This window comes from Eleutherodactylus coqui, chromosome 3 (assembly GCF_035609145.1).
Source record: "Eleutherodactylus coqui strain aEleCoq1 chromosome 3, aEleCoq1.hap1, whole genome shotgun sequence".
Taxonomy (NCBI): domain Eukaryota; kingdom Metazoa; phylum Chordata; class Amphibia; order Anura; family Eleutherodactylidae; genus Eleutherodactylus; species Eleutherodactylus coqui.
The window spans coordinates 4,807,226-4,829,257 of record NC_089839.1 but is presented as its reverse complement, the minus strand read 5'-3'; the positions used below and the strand labels follow the sequence as shown (position 1 = coordinate 4,829,257).

Here is a 22,032-nt window from a genome sequence, read left to right as displayed (position 1 = left end):
ATTATATAACTACTATAATACTGCCTCTTATGTACAAGAAAATAACTACTATAATACTGCCCCCTATGTACAAGAATATAACTACTATAATACTGCCTCTTATGTACAAGAATATAACTACTATAATACTGCCCCCTATGTACAAGAATATAACTACTATAATACTGCCTCTTATGTACAAGAAAATAACTACTATAATACAGCCCCCTATGAACAAGAATATAACTACTATAATACTGCCCCCTATGTACAAGAATATAACTACTATAATACTGCTCCTATGTACAAGAATATAACTACGATAATACTGCCCCCTATGTATAAGAATATAACTACTATAATACTGCTCCTATGTACAAGAATATAACTACTATAATACTGCCCCCTATGTATAAGAATATAACTACTATAATACTGCCCCCTATGTACAAGGATATAATATAATACTGCTCCCTATGTACCAGAATATAACTACTATAATACTGCCCCCTATGTACAATAATATAACTACTATAATACTGCTTCCTATGTACAATAATATAACTACTATAATACTGCCCCCTATGTACAAGAATATAACTACTATAATACTGCTCCTATGTACAAGAATATGACTACTATAATACTGCCTCCTATGTACAAGAATATAACTACTATAATACTGTCACCTATGTACAAGAATATAACTACTATAATACTGCCCCCTATGTACAAGAATAAAACTACTATAATACTCCCCCCTATGTACCAGAATATAACTACTATAATACTGCCCCCTATGTACAAGAATATAATATAAAACTGCCTCTATGTAGAAGAATATAACTACTATAATACTGTCTCCTATGTACAAGAATATAACTACTATAATACTGCTTCTATGTACCAGAACATAACTACTACAATACTGCCCCTATGTACAAGAATATAACAACTATAATACTGCCCTCTATGTTCAAGTATTTATCTACTATAATACTGCTCCTATGTACAAGAATATAACTACTATAATACTGGCTCATATGTACATGAATATAACTACTATAATACTGCCCCCTATGTACAAGAATATAACTACTATAATACTGCCCCCTATGTACAAGAATATAACTACTATAATACTGCTCCCTATGTACAAGAATTTAACTACTATAATACTGCTGTTATGTACAGTAATATAACTACTATAATACTGCCCCCTATGTACAAGAATATAACGACTATAATACTGATCCCTATGTACAAGAATATAACTACTATAATACTGCCCCATATGTACAAGAATATAACTACTATAATACTGCTCTCTATATACAAGAATATAACTACTACAATACTGCCCCCTATGTACAAGAATATAACTACTATAATACTGCCCCTATGTACAATTATATAACTACTATAATACTGCCTCTTATGTACAAGAAAATAACTACTATAATACTGCCCCCTATGTACAAGAATATAACTACTATAATACTGCCTCTTATGTACAAGAATATAACTACTATAATACTGCCCCCTATGTACAAGAATATAACTACTATAATACTGCCTCTTATGTACAAGAAAATAACTACTATAATACAGCCCCCTATGAACAAGAATATAACTACTATAATACTGCCCCCTATGTACAAGAATATAACTACTATAATACTGCTCCTATGTACAAGAATATAACTACTATAATAGTGCCCCTATGTCCAAGAATATAACTACTATAATACTGCCCCCTATGTACAAGAATATAACTACTATAATACTGCCCCCTATGTACAAGAATATAACTACTATAATACTGCCCCTATGTACAAGAATATAACTACTATAATACTGCCCCCTATGTACAAGAATATAACTACTATAATACTGCTCCTATATACAAGAATATAACTACTATAATACTGCCCCCTATGTACAAGAATATAACTACTATAATACTGCCCCCTATGTACAAGGATATAATATAATACTGCTCCCTATGTACCAGAATATAACTACTATAATACTGCCCCCTATGTACAATAATATAACTACTATAATACTGCTTCCTATGTACAATAATATAACTACTATAATACTGCCCCCTATGTACAAGAATATAACTACTATAATACTGCTCCTATGTACAAGAATATGACTACTATAATACTGCCTCCTATGTACAAGAATATAACTACTATAATACTGTCACCTATGTACAAGAATATAACTACTATAATACTGCCCCCTATGTACAAGAATAAAACTACTATAATACTCCCCCCTATGTACCAGAATATATCTACTATAATACTGCCCCCTATGTACAAGAATATAATATAAAACTGCCTCTATGTACAAGAATATAACTACTATAATACTGTCTCCTATGTACAAGAATATAACTACTATAATACTGCTCCTATGTACCAGAACATAACTACTACAATACTGCCCCTATGTACAAGAATATAACAACTATAATACTGCCCTCTATGTTCAAGTATTTATCTACTATAATACTGCTCCTATGTACAAGAATATAACTACTATAATACTGGCTCATATGTACATGAATATAACTACTATAATACTGCCCCCTATGTACAAGAATATAACTACTATAATACTGCCCCCTATGTACAAGAATATAACTACTATAATACTGCTCCCTATGTACAAGAATTTAACTACTATAATACTGCTGTTATGTACAGTAATATAACTACTATAATACTGCCCCCTATGTACAAGAATATAACGACTATAATACTGATCCCTATGTACAAGAATATAACTACTATAATACTGCCCCATATGTACAAGAATATAACTACTATAATACTGCTCTCTATATACAAGAATATAACTACTACAATACTGCCCCCTATGTACAAGAATATAACTACTATAATACTGCCCCTATGTACAATTATATAACTACTATAATACTGCCTCTTATGTACAAGAAAATAACTACTATAATACTGCCCCCTATGTACAAGAATATAACTACTATAATACTGCCTCTTATGTACAAGAATATAACTACTATAATACTGCCCCCTATGTACAAGAATATAACTACTATAATACTGCCTCTTATGTACAAGAAAATAACTACTATAATACAGCCCCCTATGAACAAGAATATAACTACTATAATACTGCCCCCTATGTACAAGAATATAACTACTATAATACTGCTCCTATGTACAAGAATATAACTACTATTATAGTGCCCCTATGTCCAAGAATATAACTACTATAATACTGCCCCCTATGTACAAGAATATAACTACTATAATACTGCCCCCTATGTACAAGAATATAACTACTATAATACTGCCCCTATGTACAAGAATATAACTACTATAATACTGCCCCCTATGTACAAGAATATAACTACTATAATACTGCTCCTATATACAAGAATATAACTACTATAATACTGCCCCCTATGTACAAGAATATAACTACTATAATACTGCTCCCTATGTACAAGAATATAACTACTATAATACTGCTCCCTATGTACAAGAATATAACTACTATAATACTGCTGATATGTACAGGATTATAACTACTATAATACTGCTCCTATGTCTAAGAATATAACTACTATAATACTGCCCCCTATGTACAAGAATATAACTACTATAATACTGCCCCCTATGTACAAGAATATAACTACTATAATACTGCCCCCTATGTACAAGAATATAACTACTATAATACTGCCTCTTATGTACAAGAAAATAACTACTATAATACTGCCCCCTATGTACAAGAATATAACTACTATAATACTGCCCCCTATGTACAATTATATAATTACTATAATACTGCCTCTTATGTACAAGAAAATAACTACTATAATACTGCCCCTATGTACAAGAATATAACTACGATAATACTGCCCCCTATGTATAAGAATATAACTACTATAATACTGCTCCTATGTATAAGAATATAACTACTATAATACTGCCCCTATGTATAAGAATATAACTACTATAATACTGCCCCCTATGTACAAGGATATAATATAATACTGCTCCCTATGTACAAGAATATAACTACTATAATACTGCCCCTATGTATAAGAATATAACTACTATAATACTGCCCCCTATGAACAAGGATATAATATAATACTGCTCCTATGTACAAGAATATAACTACTATAATACTGCCCCTATGTATAAGAATATTACTACTATAATACTGCCCCCTATGTACAAGGATATAATATAATACTGCTCCCTATGTACAAGAATGTAACTACTATAATGCTGCCCCCTATGTACAATAATATAACTACTATAATACTGCCTCCTATGTACAATCATATAACTACTATAATACTGCACCCTATGTACAAGAATATAACTACTATAATACTGCCTCTTATGTACAAGAATATAACTACTATAATACTGCCCCCTATGTACAAGAATATAACTACTATAATACTGCCTCTTATGTACAAGAAAATAACTACTATAATACAGCCCCCTATGAACAAGAATATAACTACTATAATACTGCCCCCTATGTACAAGAATATAACTACTATAATACTGCTCCTATGTACAAGAATATAACTACTATAATAGTGCCCCTATGTCCAAGAATATAACTACTATAATACTGCCCCCTATGTACAAGAATATAACTACTATAATACTGCCCCCTATGTACAAGAATATAACTACTATAATACTGCCCCTATGTACAAGAATATAACTACTATAATACTGCCCCCTATGTACAAGAATATAACTACTATAATACTGCTCCTATATACAAGAATATAACTACTATAATACTGCCCCCTATGTACAAGAATATAACTACTATAATACTGCTCCCTATGTACAAGAATATAACTACTATAATACTGCTCCCTATGTACAAGAATATAACTACTATAATACTGCTGATATGTACAGGATTATAACTACTATAATACTGCTCCTATGTCTAAGAATATAACTACTATAATACTGCCCCCTATGTACAAGAATATAACTACTATAATACTGCCCCCTATGTACAAGAATATAACTACTATAATACTGCCCCCTATGTACAAGAATATAACTACTATAATACTGCCTCTTATGTACAAGAAAATAACTACTATAATGCTGCCCCCTATGTACAAGAATATAACTACTATAATACTGCCCCCTATGTACAATTATATAATTACTATAATACTGCCTCTTATGTACAAGAAAATAACTACTATAATACTGCCCCTATGTACAAGAATATAACTACGATAATACTGCCCCCTATGTATAAGAATATAACTACTATAATACTGCTCCTATGTATAAGAATATAACTACTATAATACTGCCCCTATGTATAAGAATATAACTACTATAATACTGCCCCCTATGTACAAGGATATAATATAATACTGCTCCCTATGTACAAGAATATAACTACTATAATACTGCCCCTATGTATAAGAATATAACTACTATAATACTGCCCCCTATGAACAAGGATATAATATAATACTGCTCCTATGTACAAGAATATAACTACTATAATACTGCCCCTATGTATAAGAATATAACTACTATAATACTGCCCCCTATGTACAAGGATATAATATAATACTGCTCCCTATGTACAAGAATGTAACTACTATAATGCTGCCCCCTATGTACAATAATATAACTACTATAATACTGCCTCCTATGTACAATCATATAACTACTATAATACTGCACCCTATGTACAAGAATATAACTACTATAATACTGCTCCTATGTACAAGAATATGACTACTATAATACTGACTCATATGTACAAGAATATAATATAAAACTGCCCCTATGTACAAGAATATAACTACTATAATACTGCCCCCTATGTACAAGGATATAATATAATACTGCTCCCTATGTACCAGAATATAACTACTATAATACTGCCCCCTATGTACAATAATATAACTACTATAATACTGCTTCCTATGTACAATAATATAACTACTATAATACTGCCCCCTATGTACAAGAATATAACTACTATAATACTGCTCCTATGTACAAGAATATGACTACTATAATACTGCCTCCTATGTACAAGAATATAACTACTATAATACTGTCACCTATGTACAAGAATATAACTACTATAATACTGCCCCCTATGTACAAGAATAAAACTACTATAATACTCCCCCCTATGTACCAGAATATATCTACTATAATACTGCCCCCTATGTACAAGAATATAATATAAAACTGCCTCTATGTACAAGAATATAACTACTATAATACTGTCTCCTATGTACAAGAATATAACTACTATAATACTGCTCCTATGTACCAGAACATAACTACTACAATACTGCCCCTATGTACAAGAATATAACAACTATAATACTGCCCTCTATGTTCAAGTATTTATCTACTATAATACTGCTCCTATGTACAAGAATATAACTACTATAATACTGGCTCATATGTACATGAATATAACTACTATAATACTGCCCCCTATGTACAAGAATATAACTACTATAATACTGCCCCCTATGTACAAGAATATAACTACTATAATACTGCTCCCTATGTACAAGAATTTAACTACTATAATACTGCTGTTATGTACAGTAATATAACTACTATAATACTGCCCCCTATGTACAAGAATATAACGACTATAATACTGATCCCTATGTACAAGAATATAACTACTATAATACTGCCCCATATGTACAAGAATATAACTACTATAATACTGCTCTCTATATACAAGAATATAACTACTACAATACTGCCCCCTATGTACAAGAATATAACTACTATAATACTGCCCCTATGTACAATTATATAACTACTATAATACTGCCTCTTATGTACAAGAAAATAACTACTATAATACTGCCCCCTATGTACAAGAATATAACTACTATAATACTGCCTCTTATGTACAAGAATATAACTACTATAATACTGCCCCCTATGTACAAGAATATAACTACTATAATACTGCCTCTTATGTACAAGAAAATAACTACTATAATACAGCCCCCTATGAACAAGAATATAACTACTATAATACTGCCCCCTATGTACAAGAATATAACTACTATAATACTGCTCCTATGTACAAGAATATAACTACTATAATAGTGCCCCTATGTCCAAGAATATAACTACTATAATACTGCCCCCTATGTACAAGAATATAACTACTATAATACTGCCCCCTATGTACAAGAATATAACTACTATAATACTGCCCCTATGTACAAGAATATAACTACTATAATACTGCCCCCTATGTACAAGAATATAACTACTATAATACTGCTCCTATATACAAGAATATAACTACTATAATACTGCCCCCTATGTACAAGAATATAACTACTATAATACTGCTCCCTATGTACAAGAATATAACTACTATAATACTGCTCCCTATGTACAAGAATATAACTACTATAATACTGCTGATATGTACAGGATTATAACTACTATAATACTGCTCCTATGTCTAAGAATATAACTACTATAATACTGCCCCCTATGTACAAGAATATAACTACTATAATACTGCCCCCTATGTACAAGAATATAACTACTATAATACTGCCCCCTATGTACAAGAATATAACTACTATAATACTGCCTCTTATGTACAAGAAAATAACTACTATAATACTGCCCCCTATGTACAAGAATATAACTACTATAATACTGCCCCCTATGTACAATTATATAATTACTATAATACTGCCTCTTATGTACAAGAAAATAACTACTATAATACTGCCCCTATGTACAAGAATATAACTACGATAATACTGCCCCCTATGTATAAGAATATAACTACTATAATACTGCTCCTATGTATAAGAATATAACTACTATAATACTGCCCCTATGTATAAGAATATAACTACTATAATACTGCCCCCTATGTACAAGGATATAATATAATACTGCTCCCTATGTACAAGAATATAACTACTATAATACTGCCCCTATGTATAAGAATATAACTACTATAATACTGCCCCCTATGAACAAGGATATAATATAATACTGCTCCTATGTACAAGAATATAACTACTATAATACTGCCCCTATGTATAAGAATATTACTACTATAATACTGCCCCCTATGAACAAGGATATAATATAATACTGCTCCCTATGTACAAGAATGTAACTACTATAATGCTGCCCCCTATGTACAATAATATAACTACTATAATACTGCCTCCTATGTACAATCATATAACTACTATAATACTGCACCCTATGTACAAGAATATAACTACTATAATACTGCCTCTTATGTACAAGAATATAACTACTATAATACTGCCCCCTATGTACAAGAATATAACTACTATAATACTGCCTCTTATGTACAAGAAAATAACTACTATAATACAGCCCCCTATGAACAAGAATATAACTACTATAATACTGCCCCCTATGTACAAGAATATAACTACTATAATACTGCTCCTATGTACAAGAATATAACTACTATAATAGTGCCCCTATGTCCAAGAATATAACTACTATAATACTGCCCCCTATGTACAAGAATATAACTACTATAATACTGCCCCCTATGTACAAGAATATAACTACTATAATACTGCCCCTATGTACAAGAATATAACTACTATAATACTGCCCCCTATGTACAAGAATATAACTACTATAATACTGCTCCTATATACAAGAATATAACTACTATAATACTGCCCCCTATGTACAAGAATATAACTACTATAATACTGCTCCCTATGTACAAGAATATAACTACTATAATACTGCTCCCTATGTACAAGAATATAACTACTATAATACTGCTGATATGTACAGGATTATAACTACTATAATACTGCTCCTATGTCTAAGAATATAACTACTATAATACTGCCCCCTATGTACAAGAATATAACTACTATAATACTGCCCCCTATGTACAAGAATATAACTACTATAATACTGCCCCCTATGTACAAGAATATAACTACTATAATACTGCCTCTTATGTACAAGAAAATAACTACTATAATGCTGCCCCCTATGTACAAGAATATAACTACTATAATACTGCCCCCTATGTACAATTATATAATTACTATAATACTGCCTCTTATGTACAAGAAAATAACTACTATAATACTGCCCCTATGTACAAGAATATAACTACGATAATACTGCCCCCTATGTATAAGAATATAACTACTATAATACTGCTCCTATGTATAAGAATATAACTACTATAATACTGCCCCTATGTATAAGAATATAACTACTATAATACTGCCCCCTATGTACAAGGATATAATATAATACTGCTCCCTATGTACAAGAATATAACTACTATAATACTGCCCCTATGTATAAGAATATAACTACTATAATACTGCCCCCTATGAACAAGGATATAATATAATACTGCTCCTATGTACAAGAATATAACTACTATAATACTGCCCCTATGTATAAGAATATAACTACTATAATACTGCCCCCTATGTACAAGGATATAATATAATACTGCTCCCTATGTACAAGAATGTAACTACTATAATGCTGCCCCCTATGTACAATAATATAACTACTATAATACTGCCTCCTATGTACAATCATATAACTACTATAATACTGCACCCTATGTACAAGAATATAACTACTATAATACTGCTCCTATGTACAAGAATATGACTACTATAATACTGACTCATATGTACAAGAATATAATATAAAACTGCCCCTATGTACAAGAATATAACTACTATAATACTGCTCCTATGTACAAGAATATAACTACAATAACACTGTCCCCTATGTACAAGAATATAACTACTATAATACTGCTCCATATGTACAAGAATATAACTACTATAATACTGCTCCCTCTATACAAGAATATAACTACCATAATACTGCCCCCTATGTCCAAGAATATAACTACTATAATACTGCCCCCTATGTCCAAGAATATAACTACTATAATACTGCTCCTATGTACAAGAATATAATTACTATAATACTGCCCCCTATGTCCAGGAATATAACTACTATAATACTGCCCCCTATGTACAAGAATATAATTACTATAATACTGCCCCCTATGTACAAGAATATAACTACTATAATACTGTCCCTTATGTACAAGAATATAACTACTATAACACTGCCCTCCATGTACAACACTATATCTACTATGATACTGCCCCCCTATGTACAAGAAAATAACTACTATAATACTGCCTGCTATGTACAAGAATGTAACTACCATAAGACTGTCCTCTATGTACAATAATATAACTACTATAATACCGCCCCCTATGTACAAGAATATAACGACTATAATACTGCTCCTATGTCCAAGAATATAACTACTATAATACTGCCTACTATGTACAGGAATATAACTACTATAATACAGCCCCCTATGAAGAAGAATATAACTACTATAATACTGCCCCCTATGTACAAGAATATAACTACGATAATACTGCCCCCTATGTATAAGAATATAACTACTATAATACTGCTCCTATGTACAAGAATATAACTACTATAATACTGCCCCCTATGTATAAAAATATAACTACTATAATACTGCCCCCTATGTACAAGGATATAATATAATACTGCTCCCTATGTACAAGAATATAACTACTATAATACTGCCCCCTATGTACAATAATATAACTACTATAATACTGCTTCCTATGTACAATAATATAACTACTATAATACTGCCCCCTATGTACAAGAATATAACTACTATAATACTGCTCCTATGTACAAGAATATGACTACTATAATACTGCCTCCTATGTACAAGAATATAACTACTATAATACTGTCACCCATGTACAAGAATATAACTACTATAATACTGCCCCCTATGTACAAGAATAAAACTACTATAATACTCCCCCCTATGTACCAGAATATAACTACTATAATACTGCCCCCTATGTACAAGAATATAATATAAAACTGCCTCTATGTACAAGAATATAACTACTATAATACGGTCTCCTATGTACAAGAGTATAACTACTACAATACTGCCCCTATGTACAAGAATATAACAACTATAATACTGCCTTTATGTACAAGTATTTATCTACTATAATTCTGCTCCTATGTACAAGAATATAACTACTATAATACTGGCTCATATGTACAAGAATATAACTACTATAATACTGCCCCCTATGTACAAGAATATAACTACTATAATACTGCCCCCTATGTACAAGAATATAACTACTATAATACTGCTGTTATGTACAGGAATATAACTACTATAATACTGCCCCCTATGTACAAGAATATAACTACTATAATACTGCCCCCTATGTACAAGAATTTAACTACTATAATACTGCTGTTATGTACAGGAATATAACTACTATAATACTGCCCCCTATGTACAAGAATATAACGACTATAATACTGATCCCTATGTACAAGAATATAACTACTATAATACTGCCCCATATGTACAAAAATATAACTACTATAATATTGCCCCATATGTACAAGAATATAACTACTATAATACTGCTCTCTATATACAAGAATATAACTACTATAATACTGCCCCCTATGTACAAGAATATAACTACTATTATACTGCCCCCTATGTACAATTATATAACTACTATAATACTCCCCTCTATGTAGAAGAATATAACTACTATAATACTGCCCCCTATGTACAAGAATAAAACTACTATAATACTGCCCCATATGTACAAGAATATAACTACTATAATACTGCTCTCTATATACAAGAATATAACTACTACAATACTGCCCCCTATGTACAAGAATATAACTACTATAATACTGCCCCCTATGTACAATTATATAACTACTATAATACTGCCTCTTATGTACAAGAAAATAACTACTATAATACTGCCCCCTATGTACAAGAATATAACTACTATAATACTGCCTCTTATGTACAAGAATATAACTACTATAATACTGCCCCCTATGTACAAGAATATAACTACTATAATACTGCCTCTTATGTACAAGAAAATAACTACTATAATACAGCCCCCTATGAACAAGAATATAACTACTATAATACTGCCCCCTATGTACAAGAATATAACTACTATAATACTGCTCCTATGTACAAGAATATAACTACTATAATAGTGCCCCTATGTCCAAGAATATAACTACTATAATACTGCCCCCTATGTACAAGAATATAACTACTATAATACTGCCCCCTATGTACAAGAATATAACTACTATAATACTGCCCCTATGTACAAGAATATAACTACTATAATACTGCCCCCTATGTACAAGAATATAACTACTATAATACTGCTCCTATATACAAGAATATAACTACTATAATACTGCCCCCTATGTACAAGAATATAACTACTATAATACTGCTCCCTATGTACAAGAATATAACTACTATAATACTGCTCCCTATGTAGAAGAATATAACTACTATAATACTGCTGATATGTACAGGATTATAACTACTATAATACTGCTCCTATGTCTAAGAATATAACTACTATAATACTGCCCCCTATGTACAAGAATATAACTACTATAATACTGCCCCCTATGTACAAGAATATAACTACTATAATACTGCCCCCTATGTACAAGAATATAACTACTATAATACTGCTCCTATGTACAAGAATATAACTACTATAATACTGCTCCTATGTACAAGAATATAACTACTATAATACTGCCCCCCTATGTACAAGGATATAATATAATACTGCTCCCTATGTACAAGAATATAACTACTATAATACTGCCTACTATGTACAAGAATATAACTACTATAATACTGCCCCCTATGTACAAGAATATAACTACTCTAATACTGCCCCCTATGTACAAGAATATAACTACTATAATACTGCTCCTATGTACAAGAATATAACTACTATAATACTGCTCCCCTATGTACAAGGATATAATATAATACTGCTCCCTATGTACAAGAATATAACTACTATAATACTGCCCCCTATGTACAAGAATATAACTACTATAATACTGCCCCTATGTACAATACTATAAGAATATAATATAATACTGCCTCCTATGTAATGGGTAATTGTGTTATTTCTGCATATATTTGGTTCGGGCCTCGGTTCATGTTTGTTCGTTTTCTCTTTTTAGCTCCGACTGATGTCCAGCCACCAACTGCAGCATCTCTTCCTTCTTCTCTCCATCTTCACTGGTCTCCACCCAAGAACCCCAATGGAGTTATCTCCCGATATGTTTTATACATGGACGGAGTCCGGATTTATACTGGAAAAAGGAGCGGATATAATGTCAGCGGTAAGTGACAGCAGTTACTATGTCATATGGACAGCAGTACTGCTCCGCTTGTGTGTTTTATAATTATTCCCCCGTCCTCCCTCCTGGCACTGCAACAGAGGAGTCCCGATGCTGTCCGGTCTGCATAAAGGCAGTATGGGTGTATATAAATGGGTGGTCTGTTCTCTGTATAAAGGGACAAAGGGTTTTCTACCCTCTTTTAGCTGATGACGTTTCCTCTGGATATGACATCAGTTGTTGATGGATAGGGGTCCGCCGCTTGGGATCTCCATCCAGCAGCTGATTGTCCGGCCCGCTGTCCAGTGCAATGGGCCAGACGTTGTCATCTGTGGACAGGGGAGGAAGTGGGGCCTCCGGCTTCAGTCCCATTGTAAACAGTGGGAGCGCTGCACTGCTCTTCCACTTCCTGCTCCTGTTACTGACATCCTGTGCTGGACAGGAAGTGAAAGAGCAGCGCGGCGCTCCCACTGATTTCAATGAGAGTGTAGTCAGTGCATCCGCTTCTTCCCCATTCACTGATGACAACATCTGGTCTACTGCAGTGGACAGTGGGCCGCACGATCTGCTGATGAACAGGAGTCCCGAGCCGCAGACCCCCGTCCATCAGCTACCAATGACCTATCCAGAGGATAGGTTATCAGTTGAAAATAGGGGCATAAATCTCCTTTAAGGGTGCCTACCCACTGGCGTTGCCGATTTTCGTGCGTGAAAAACGCAGCATTTTTCGCAGCGTTTTTTGCGCCTTTTTCGCTGTGTTTTTCGTTAATTTCCATTGACAATCATGGGGGCATTAAGAGAAAAATAAGGAGACATATGCAACTGACAGTTCCTATGTGAAAAATTGCAACGAAATGAAAAAAAAAACCCAAATGGACAAGAACACATTCTATGCTAATTGCTCTTCAGAAAAAACGCAAAACGCAATTTAGCATTGCAGGAAAAAAAATCGCCAGTGGGTAGGCACCCTAAGAGGGGCTTGTCGTCTGTATTCTGGTGCAAACTGCTCTGAGATTTTTTTAAAACAGGGCTGCCTTTGGGGGGTCTACATTTATTTTGAGGGTGCCTTTTTTTATCTTTAGTAGATTGGGAAGTCTGCATTCCTTTTAGGTGTAATGAAGAAGTTATATTTATATTTACTGTTTTTGATTCCAATTGCAAGAAGATTAAAATCGATAAATCGCCAGGCCCAGATGGAATACACCCGAGGGTACTAAGGGAACTAAATGATGAGATAGCTAGGCCGCTATATCTAATATTTATGGATACTATCAAGACCAGGGTTGTACCACTGGATTGGCGCATTGCCAACGTGGTTCCAATTTACAAAAAGGGGGCCCTGGTAACTACAGGCCGGTAAGTCTCACTTCAGTAACTGGAAAAATATTCGAGGGGTTTCTGAGAGTACCTCAAGGAGAACAATGGAATAACTCCTCACCAGCATGGGTTCATGAAGGGTCAATCATGTCAGACCAATCTGATCAGCTTCTACTATGAAGTAAGCTCTAGGCTGGACCTGGGAGAGTCAATTGATCTCATTTATCTGGACTTCTCTAAAGCATTTGACACCGTGCCACATAATAGGCTGATATATAAAATGAGGCAGCTCGGATTGGGTGATAACGTGTGTAATTGGGTAAAGAATTGGCTCAGAGATAGAAAGCAGAGGGGGTAATAAATGGTTCGTACTCTGATTGGACCACCGTCGCTAGTGGGGGGCCACAGGGTTCAGTATTGGGCCCCATTCTGTTCAATATATCAATGACCTGATAGAGGAGCTGCACAGTAAGATATCAATATTTGCAGATGACACAAAATTATACAAGATAATCAATGCAACGGAGGACAATGTACGGCTACAAACGGACGGAGATAAGCCGGGGGATCGGGGGGGGGGGGGGGAGAAATGGGGAATGAAGGTCAATGTGGATAAATGTAAGGTTCTGCACATGGGCAGGAGAAACGGATGTCACCAATATGCACTAAATGGGGTACTGCTAGGGAAAAGACCTGGGGGTACTAGTGGGCTGTAGACTAAACTGGAGCAACCAATGCCAGTCAGCTGCTGCAAAAGCTAATAAAGTCTTGGGGTGCAGTAAAAGAGGTATAGGGGCGAGGGCCGAGAACATTATCCCCCCACTATATAAGGCACTTGTCAGGCCTCACATGGAATACTGCGTACAGTTCTGGACACCGGGGCTCAGGAAAGATGTTGCAGTGCTGGAGGGGGTTCAGAGAAGGGCAACTAAACTAATACATGGAATGACGGGACTGGAATACCCAGAGAGGCACCAAAACTGGGATTATTCACCCCGGAAATAAGACGGCTAAGGGGCGACCAAATAACTATGTATAAATACATGAGGGGACAATACAAGGATCTCTGCCAGGATCTGTTTATACCCAGGACTGCGACGGTAACAAGAGGGCATCCGCTACGTCTAGAAGAAAGCAGGTTTCATCACCAACACAGAAGGGGGTTCTTTACTGTAAGAGCAGTGAGACTGTGGAACTCTCTGCCTGAGGACGTGGTGATGGCAAAATCTATAGAGGAGTTTAGGAGGGACTTGATGTCTTTCTATGATATTACAAGATCTAAATCTTAGGTTAATTGTTAATCCGGTTATACAGGCAGGTAGGAACTATTAGAGGTTGGTCCAGGGAACAGTCTGATTGCCATCAGGGAATCGGGAAGGAATTTTTCCCCAAAGGGCTAATTGGCTTCTGCCTCTTGGTTTTTTTTTGCCTTCCTCTGGATCAACAACATAGGAGGATAAACAGACTGAACTAGATGGGCATTGTCTTCATTCTGCCTTACATACTATGTTACTATGTATGTCTACAGTTAGGCCTTAGTCAGACAGGCGTTTTTAGCCGCGATTTGCGCATGCGCATGTGTCCGGCGATTTTTTTAAAACCATTGCTTTGCAATGGTATCGGACACATGAGCGCTTTTTATGCGCTCGTCCGATAAATTATAGAACAAAAAATCGCAGATCGCACCTATCTGCGATCTGCGATTCCTGTTCTCTTCTCTATATGCGCTCAATGGGGCCGGCGGCAGCAGCGCCGACCCCATTGAGAACATATAGAAGACAAATCATTCTTCTCTGCCACAGCTGTAACAGCTGTGGCAGAGAAGAACGATGTTTGCCCATTGAATTCAATGGAGCGGCAATACAGCCGGCTGCATTGAAAGCAATGGGCTGCCGGCGTGCGCGGGGTGAATTGTCGGGAAGGGGTTAAATATATAAGCCCTTCCCGGCAATTCATCCTAAAATGTGTTAAAATAAAAAAAAATTGTATACTCACCTTTCCGCTGCAGCCGGAGTCCAGCCGCGGCCGCTGTCAGTTCTCCTGAACTGCTTCTTGGCACTATTCAGCCGATGGGGCTTTAAAATCCCCGCCTGCTGAATGATCTGCCTCTGATTGGTCACAGCCCTGACCAATCAGAGGCTGAAAACACTCACACACCCATTCATGAATTCATGAATGGGTGAGTGACTGCTGCCTCTCAGCGCTGAGCCAATCAGGGGCAGGTCTGACTCACATCCATTCATGAATTCATGAATGGGTGTGAGTGAGGCATGCCTCTGATTGGCTCAACGCTGAGCCAATCAGGGGGCACGTCTGACTCACACCCCCTTCACACCCACTGCAGGACGGCCGCGCGGAGCTCCGGCTGCCGGCAGAAGGTGAGTATACAATTTTTTTATTTTAACACATTTTAGGATGAATTGCAGGGAAGGGCTTATATATTTAAGCCCTTACCGACAATTCATCCCGGGCTCGCCCGCAGCGCATTGCTTTACAGCTGTGGCAGAGAAGAATGATTTGTCTTCTATATGTTCTCAATGGGGTCGACGCTGCTGCCGCCGGCCCCATTGAGCGCATATACAGAAGAGAACAGGAATCGCAGATAGGTGCGATCTGCGATTTTTTGTTCTATAATTTATCGGACGAGCGCATAAAAAGCGCTCATGTGTCCGATACCATTGCAAAGCAATGGTTTTATAAAATCGCCGGACGCATGCGCATGCGCAAATCGCGGCAATAAACGCCCGTCTGACTAAGGCCTAAGGCCTTAGGGGTGTGTCGTACACAAATGGATGGGGGTAAGGCCAAAAGTTTTCTACTTCACTTTTCGAGAAATCCCCCTATATTCCTTCTCACCAGTTAAAGGGGTTGTCCGTTTGTAAACTGTTGATGGTTTACCCTCAGGATAGGCCATCAATATTAGAATGGCTGGGGTCCATTGCCTGGAACCCCTGCAGATCAGCTGTTCGCCAGAATTGTGCACTCATGTACTGAGCTAATGTTCGCAGGCAGCAGACAGCTCCGTTCTTACTGCAGTGGTCAGGCTTGATATTGCAGGCAAAGTTCACATCCTGCAATACCAAGCCTTGCCACTACAGTAAGCATGAACAAGCTCAGTGCAGGAGCACATGAGCTTAGTGATCGGCAGGGGTCCTTGGCGACGGAGCCCTGCCGATCTAGTATTGATGACTGATCCTGAGAATAGACCATCAGTAGTTTACAGCTTGACAACCTCTTTAACATTCACTGTCTTGGCCTACAGAGATATTAGATTGTAAGCTCAGTGGGGTCAGGGACCAGTTTTCAGCACACGTTATCCCTGTGCTATAAGAAACAACAGATCCCACACGGTTGCTGTCTGCGCGCTGTTTTCTGTGATACCTTTTTTATGTAAAACATGCAAAAAGAATATTGCATAAATCTCCCATTTCCATCGGGCGCAGGTTTGAGCGAGTGCTGCGCCGGGTCAGTTGTGACACTGAAAAATGACTGCAGTTATAAAACCTCCTGAAGGCCATTGAATTCCTCCGATAATAAATAGCGCACATTTTAAGTCAAACTTTTTCATTCTTTATTCAAAGGTAATGGATTTTTGTCGCCATAGAAACGGTGTTGTACTTTTCTTAGATGAATACATGCGGGATGAGAACATTTGATGCGTGAATATAAATGACCGTATTATGGATTATTAGTATCTGAAGGAAATACAAGAAATCAGGTTAGAATTAGGATTGGCGCGGCGTCTCTGCGTGGTGTACGTGCGCCGCCCTGCAGAGGAGGCCTCCACCACCCGCCACGCACTGGCCACTTCTAGTCGACCTCTTTCAGTAGCAATCCTAACAACAAAGAACGTGTTTAGGGTCGTGTATCGAGTCAGCATAATCGGTTGGGGTCCAACTTTTCTAAAAGTTTGTTTGGGAGTATTATTAGCGCCCTCTATAGTCCCGTTATATCATCAGTCTACAGTTACCTTGCACTATAGAGCGGTATTATTGGAGGACTCTGTTCCTGTTATTTGGGCGCGGTGACAGTAGTATTTTGGACTTGCAGTATGTGATTGTCAGCACTATATATGTAGCTGTATGTGACGGTATGATGTGGACTGTAGAGCTGTATTAGTCTTCTATTCTACAGTGAGGGAATATTCACACCAGGGAGGTATTATAGTCCTGAAAATCGCACCAATTTTTCATGCAATATTCACACAATTTCTGTGTTTCTCTGATTTGTCCGCAAGTTTCATCTGTTTTGCATTTGGTTATTACATTCGTAGAATAGTGCATGCTGGGTTCTGAGCACCTCCTGGTTCTGCTCACCTCCTGGTTCTGCGCACCTCCTGGTTCTGAGCATCTCCTGGTTCTGCGCACCTCCTGGTTCCGCGCACCTCCTGGTTCCGCACACCTCCTGGTTCCGCGCACCTCCTGGTTCCGCGAACCTCCTGGTTCCGCGCACCTACTGGTTCTGAGCAGCTCCTGGTTCTGAGCACTTCCAGCTTTTGCATACCTCCTGGTTCTGCGCACCTCCTGGTTCTGCGCACGTCCTGGTTCTGCGCACATCCTGGTTCTGAGCACCTCCTGGTTCCGAGCACCTCCTGGTTCCGAGCACCTCCTGGTTCCGAGCACCTCCTGGTTCCGAGCACCTCCTGGTTCTGAGCACCTCCTGGTTCCGAGCAGCTCCTGGTTCCACGCACCTCCTGGTTCCGCGCATCTCCTGGTTCCGCGTACCTGCTGGTTCTGAGCACCTGCTGATTCTGCGCACCTCCTGATTCTGCACTCTTGTTGTTTAAGGTTACAGCGGTCACAAGTGATAAAAATGTATCATAAACACATCAAACGAGTGCAGTCTATTTCATTTAAATGCACCCATAAAGTTTAATGGGCAACTTTCGGACGAAAATCTCAACAAAACCGGACATGCGATTCAAAAAAAATTTTTCTTGAACAGTTTGTTTGATTTTAAAAAATTGCGCATGTGAATGTAAGCATGTAAAATATTGCGCTTCATTTCTGTCTGATTTTGATCAGATTTTTACGTACGGATAAATGGCTGACGTGAATCTGCTGTATTCAGGTATTGGGGTATTTTGGAACTTTATCACGATGATATTTGCGCTCTGCGTGCTTTTGTTCGGCTGCCGTGGAAATATACGAGGTTCTGGGCTATAACCACTGAAATCAATGGTTGTGTTTCCTCACGTTTTGTGAGCATGATTCTCACACCTGCGAAACATGCCAAAAACACGGACATGTGGTTAAGCCCTCATTGTAAATTGGCCGCAGTTGTGTAGATGATGGAAGCCCCCTGTGCCTGCGGTCACTCGCTTCTCTAGTACAGTGCAGGTGGCTTCTGTAAAACTGGTCCAGGTCTGGGAACCTGCATGTGGTAGCCCGCAGGACGAGACCCCCGAGTCAGGGTAAGGCCCTGACATTAGAGTACCCCTAAAGATGGGCCACTACTCATCGGCCAGTGCTGTGTGCTTGCCCCAGGCAACAATTTACCAGCCAGTCCCTCGCTGTACGACACTGTAATGTGGGCACTGGATTATAATGTAATGTGGGCACTGTATGATGGTATTATTGGGCACTTTATGACACTGCAATTTGGGGAATGTATAATACTCTTATTTGGAAACTGTATAATAGTCTAATTTGGGCACTGCATGATAGTATTGTAGTATTGTTGTGGCCCAGAGTTAATAGGGCCCCTCCATAATGTTCTATGCCTGTCTCGTGCCAATGCCTTGTCAGTGTCTTGTTTGTGGCATGCATCAGGTTTATGCATATTGCATGGCTGCAGGATTGAGAGTGTTAATGTCTGGAATGCGCTGTCCTGTCTGAGAAATGTATCGCTTTGCGTGTGTCAATTGTGGTCCGGTGATGTTGCTTCATATGCGTTTCTGCTGAATGCAACGTGATGGAGTTGTGGAAGAGTTTGGAGGCAAGAGTGAGCCTGAGAGGAGCAAGTCATCAAGTCGGTCTGTTTGTGGGACATGGAGGAGGCCAAGCGACTTCCCTGTGCTCACCTGGGTCCATTTGACCCAGGAGGCCTCGACAATTCTGATAAATGCTGGAAGAAGGACCAACCGCTAGACAGTGAGAAGAAGAGAGCGAGTGTTTGCGAGTAGAGAGAGTGAGTGCTTGCCAGTAGAGAGAGTGAGTGTTCACCAGTAGAGAGAATGTTTGCCGATAGAGTGAGTGTTCGCCGTTAGAGAGAGTGACTGTTTGCCGGTAAAGAGAGTGAGTGCTCGCCGGTAGAGAGAGTGAGTGTTCACCGGTAGAGAGAGAGAGTGTTTGCCGATAGAGAGAGAGTGTTTGCCGATAGAGAGTGAGTGCTCGGCGGTAGAGAGAGTGAGTGTTCACTGGTAGAGAGAGAGAGTGTTTGCCGATAGAGAGAGTGTTTGCCGATGGAGAGTGTTTGCTGGTAGAGAAAGTGAGTGTTCACCGGTAGAGAGAGAGAGTGTTTGCCGGTAGAGAGAGTGTTCACCGGTAGAGAGAGAGAGTGTTTGCCGATAGAGAGTGTTTGCCGATAGAGAGAGAGTATTCGCCGATAGAGAGAGTGAGTGTTTGCCGGGAAAGGAGGTTCGCAGAAAACTTGGACTGTGAATGATCCGAATACCCCGAGAGTCCGCCCTGCTGCACCACTACAATTTATTGCTGTAAAAAAGACTGTTTAATTAGTTTTCAGTTCAGAAGTGTTCAGTAAACGGACATTACCGACCATTCCCGATTCTTGTTCAGAAAGTTACTCTGTGTGTGGACTACTTTATTACATCTGGAGATCCACCGCAGAGGACAGAATGGTGGCGTCACGAGTGACAATCAGACTTAAGGTAACCCCGGTTACAACCCCTGTGATCTCCCCCAGCAGTAACTTGGTTGGGTCCTGAGCTACCCCCAGGGGAGGAGATGGTAGAGCCCGTGACAAGGCCTCACCCACTCCGCTGTCTCCTCAGCTGTGAGCCCGCTCCTCGGACACTGCAGTATTATTGGGGCACTTTCTGACTCTATATTTGGGCACTGTATGACTATTATTTGGACTCTGTATGGACCAGTTATTTGCACAGGTTGTGATGTTATTTGGGCACTGTTTGACTTTATGATTTGGGCCCTGCATCATAGTATTATTTGTGCACAGCATGATAGTATTATTTGGGCACTGCATGATAGCATTATTTGGGCACTGTATAGTAGTATTATTTGGGCACTGTATGATAACATTATTTGGGCACTGCATAACTGTATTATTTGGGCACTGTATGACTATTATTTGAGCACTGCATAATAGTATTATTTGGGCACTGTATGACTATTATTTGAGCACTGCATAATAGTATTATTTGGGCACTGCATGATAG

The 22,032-nt window shown here is 37.5% G+C and overlaps 1 protein-coding gene across 1 annotated transcript in view; it reads left to right on the top strand.

Annotated features, from left to right (window-relative positions):
- Positions 1 to 22,032, top strand: part of USH2A (usherin) — a 903,954-nt gene that overhangs the window by 431,113 nt on the left and 450,809 nt on the right. The window contains exon 30 of the mRNA XM_066594449.1: positions 13,203 to 13,364. Within this exon, the coding sequence (XP_066450546.1) occupies positions 13,203 to 13,364 (162 nt within the window). The remainder of the gene's footprint in view (positions 1 to 13,202; positions 13,365 to 22,032) is intronic.